Here is a 3,273-nt window from a genome sequence, read left to right as displayed (position 1 = left end):
CCGCAAATATTTCATACCTGTATTGTAATCTCTACTGTTAGAATAGGAGTTGGCTGATTTTGTTATTTTATTCTCTGGATGTTTGTCATGTTTCCAGACATTGTTGGGATAGTTTTATTTTATGATGTGGTCAGTTAATCTCCACCTCGTACATATGGGCCACAAACGAGGAATAAAAAAACGAATCATGTGTACATAGTAGCTCAGGTTTTAATATAAAATCTACTTAATTAATTTAAATAGATTAAAAAAATTAGTTAAATTAGTTATTGTTAAAAATATGTATTGATTTCTCTAAAGTATCTTTTTTAAAATACTTGGATTGAAACTATTTTTTGATACAAACTCCCTTAATATATGCAATTAAGAGGGTTAGTTTAGAATAAATAAGATGAATAAAATAAATTAAAATTTTATATTTACGATCAAATTCAACTCCCATAACAGGAGGTAATTTTTTACTTCCCACAATTTTTTTAACCAGATTTTACTTCCTACACTCTAACGGAATTAAATTGAAAACGAAAAATACAAAATTGAATACTGTTTGCATATTGGACTTGACACGATCCACTCGAGTGGAAGAAAATATATAAAACAAACCTACGCTGCATTTCAAGCTTCGGTTTTCCTTTTCAGCTTTTTGCAGAAAATTGGTCATAAAAGAAGCTAGAAAATGATTAATCCCAAAATGCGTTTTAATTGCCATAAAGAAGAAAAGCAGCAGTGAGGACTTTTTTTAAAAAAAAAAAAAAAAAACTTCCCACACTCTAACTGAATTGAATTGAAAACGAAAAATACAAAATTGAATACTGTTTGCATATTGTACATGACATGATCAACTCGAGTGGAAGAAAATATATAAAACAAACCTACGCAGCATTTCAAACTTCAGTTTTCCTTTTCAGCTTTTTGCATATCTTTTCAGAAAACTGATCATAAAAGAAGCAAGAAAATGACTAATCCCAAAAAGGCATTTTAATTGCCATAAGAAGAGAAGCAGCAGTGAGGACTGATTTTCTTTTTTTTGGCCTGAACTGAGAGGACTGATTTGTTTTTTGGCCTAAATTGAGAGGACTGAATTTATTCCAAAATAAATAACTGTTACAAACATAACGATAGAACACAGAAAATTAATCCCAGCGAACCTCAAAGGCTGTTAAAACTTTCAAAAGCTTTGTTCTTCAAGCACAAGTCATCAAATTTAGGAGCAGTATAGGATCCTTTTAATAAATATCTTGAGATCAATCTATACGCAGCTTCTGTCAAATGAACACCATCCCAGCTTATGTACTTCGAAGGATCATCACAAGCCTTCACTCCTTCACTTCCACATCTTTTTGAAGCACCGCAATTGTATGCCCCTCCAGCTCCGCAACAAGCTTTCAAACCCGTAAAACCTGTAATTTATTTCGTTAAATTGACACAAATTAATCAGAATATTATGATAGATAGCGTCCATATGGTAATGGAAATGTGGAATCAGCATATTACCAAATTTTGTGGGAGAATGATAGAGTGGTAATGCAGCGTTATAATAATCAGCATATATGATATTGGCATGAGGATGAAGCTGTTGAAGGCGATTTAGTTCAGCTTGAAGCCTGTGATTGTAGTATTCAGCAAACTTGTTCAGCCAATCCAAGCAACCAGCTTCGTCGTAGTCATTCTTATAGTTACTCTCATACATTGTTAAATAGAACGCATTGCATCCTATTGGGAAATTCCCAGGAACAATGAGCATTTGAGCTCCTAGATCTATCAAATCCTGCGACCAAAATTAAGCGCGCTCATCCACAAAAAGTATTAAGATACAATACACTACGTATTAAGTCCAGTTTTCCCGTCATACTTGTTATTTCACTATTATTAATTGTTAAAGTACATATCTGTATTTATATACTACTTCCGGTCCTAAATACTACCTCCAGACTTGGTTTATAATCTACAAATGAGATTTTATGAATAGAACCAGAACTAGCATAAGAAATAGTTTGAAGTGTAAATGGCGCTACAAACTAATTTTTATATTTAGAGCCAGAGATGCGTGTATGGTATGCTGTTTGACATGATTGCATAGCATTTAAAATTATTACTTCTATCGTTGAAGAGATTGCATTGATCACATGAGGCACGTAAGTTTTGATCTCCGCTAAAGTCCTTCGCAAGGCAAAAGGTCTATTAAAGTCATTGCCACCAATTTCTCCCACCAGAAAGAGTGACTTCTCAAACGCTTTCTTGCAGCCTGCAGGATAAAACATTAATATATTCCTTCCATCATATTGGTATCAAATGGGTCTTGAACTTCAATTACTATATCCGGTTCTAAATATAAGAGTTAGTTGACTCATTTAAGTAGATTAAGAAGATAAAGTAAGATAGTTATTTGTCATAAATAATTGGTGTATTGTCTAAAATATCCTTACCAATCAAGTATAGTAGTTAGAACTACCATTATTAGAAGGATTACCTTGAAAAAGTTGAATAAATATGAAAGACAAAGTGGATTAAGGTTTTAAGACAAAAATAAAAGTCAAATGAGGCTTTTTATTAAGAACCAGAGGTAGCATAGTATAATATGTTTAAGCGTTTTGTTACTTGGTATGACAGTTAAAAATTTGACATATGTCTGGAAAAAAAGAGCAAGGAACTTACTTGAGGAAGAATTGCATATAGAAGGCAAAAACTCCTTGAACCATCCCAGTTGAACTCTAAGAGAATCATTAGTACTGACAGCATAAATACCTCTCTCTTCAAAGAAACTTACATTCAAAGCCGTTGCTCCCGCAACTGCAAAATTCACTCCCTCCTCTTTGTTCCAATTTCTTACTCGACCATTCTTAATTCCCTCATATGGTTTCACTGATGGTATGCTTAAAGACTCAGCTGTCCGGCCAGCAAGAACAATTTAACAGTGATATATTAAAGTCTTAAAGTGAATGGATAGTAAACAGATAGAACGATCAAGTCCAAGATCTGAGCCTTACCGATGAAATCAATGATAAGACGGCCATCGGAGCATCTTCCGGTGGGGTGACCGAAGTAGGTTTTGCCGTAGGGAGGGCGGGAGCAATGGTGGCGCCGCGGTGGTTGGAAGCTGAAAAACAAGTTTCCGGTATCAGCAAGTGAGTCGCCGAAGCTGAAAATGGAAGTGTAGGGGCATCCTGTGGAGCTGGGAATGAATGATAAAAAAGCGACTATATATAGTGTTAGGACAACTGTCTTCTCTTGTTGAAGAGTCCAAAGCGAGGAGGATGAAGGAGAAGAAGCCAT

The 3,273-nt window shown here is 34.6% G+C and overlaps 1 protein-coding gene across 1 annotated transcript; it reads right to left on the bottom strand.

Annotated features, from left to right (window-relative positions):
• Window positions 1-960: 960 nt before the first annotated feature.
• On the bottom strand, window positions 961-3,273 carry LOC114731835 (GDSL esterase/lipase At1g28610-like). The gene is made up of 5 exons (XM_028919080.1): window positions 2,988-3,273; window positions 2,656-2,886; window positions 2,097-2,245; window positions 1,495-1,768; window positions 961-1,400 (listed from the first exon to the last, which is right to left on the bottom strand). Exons 1-5 carry the CDS (start codon window positions 3,271-3,273, stop codon window positions 1,150-1,152), a joined length of 1,191 nt encoding a protein of 396 aa, XP_028774913.1. The 3' UTR covers window positions 961-1,149.

Source organism: Neltuma alba, unplaced genomic scaffold, assembly GCF_004799145.2.
Source record: "Neltuma alba isolate B1F8T4 unplaced genomic scaffold, ASM479914v2 tig00012848_pilon, whole genome shotgun sequence".
Taxonomy (NCBI): Eukaryota; Viridiplantae; Streptophyta; class Magnoliopsida; order Fabales; family Fabaceae; genus Neltuma; species Neltuma alba.
This window is presented reverse-complemented; position numbering and strand designations above follow the sequence as displayed.

What these genes read in the sequence shown, in the direction of transcription:
- LOC114731835 (XM_028919080.1), bottom strand. Translation starts at nt 3,273, where the DNA reads ATGGCTTCTTCTCCTTCATCCTCCTCGCTTTGGACTCTTCAACAAGAG. An exon ending in TCTTATCATTGATTTCATCG is followed by an intron (nt 2,887 to 2,987) that starts GTAAGGCTCAGA and finishes CTGGCCGGACAG; the next exon opens with CTGAGTCTTTAAGCATACCA. An exon ending in TCATTCTCCCACAAAATTTG is followed by an intron (nt 1,401 to 1,494) that starts GTAATATGCTGA and finishes AATAAATTACAG; the next exon opens with GTTTTACGGGTTTGAAAGCT.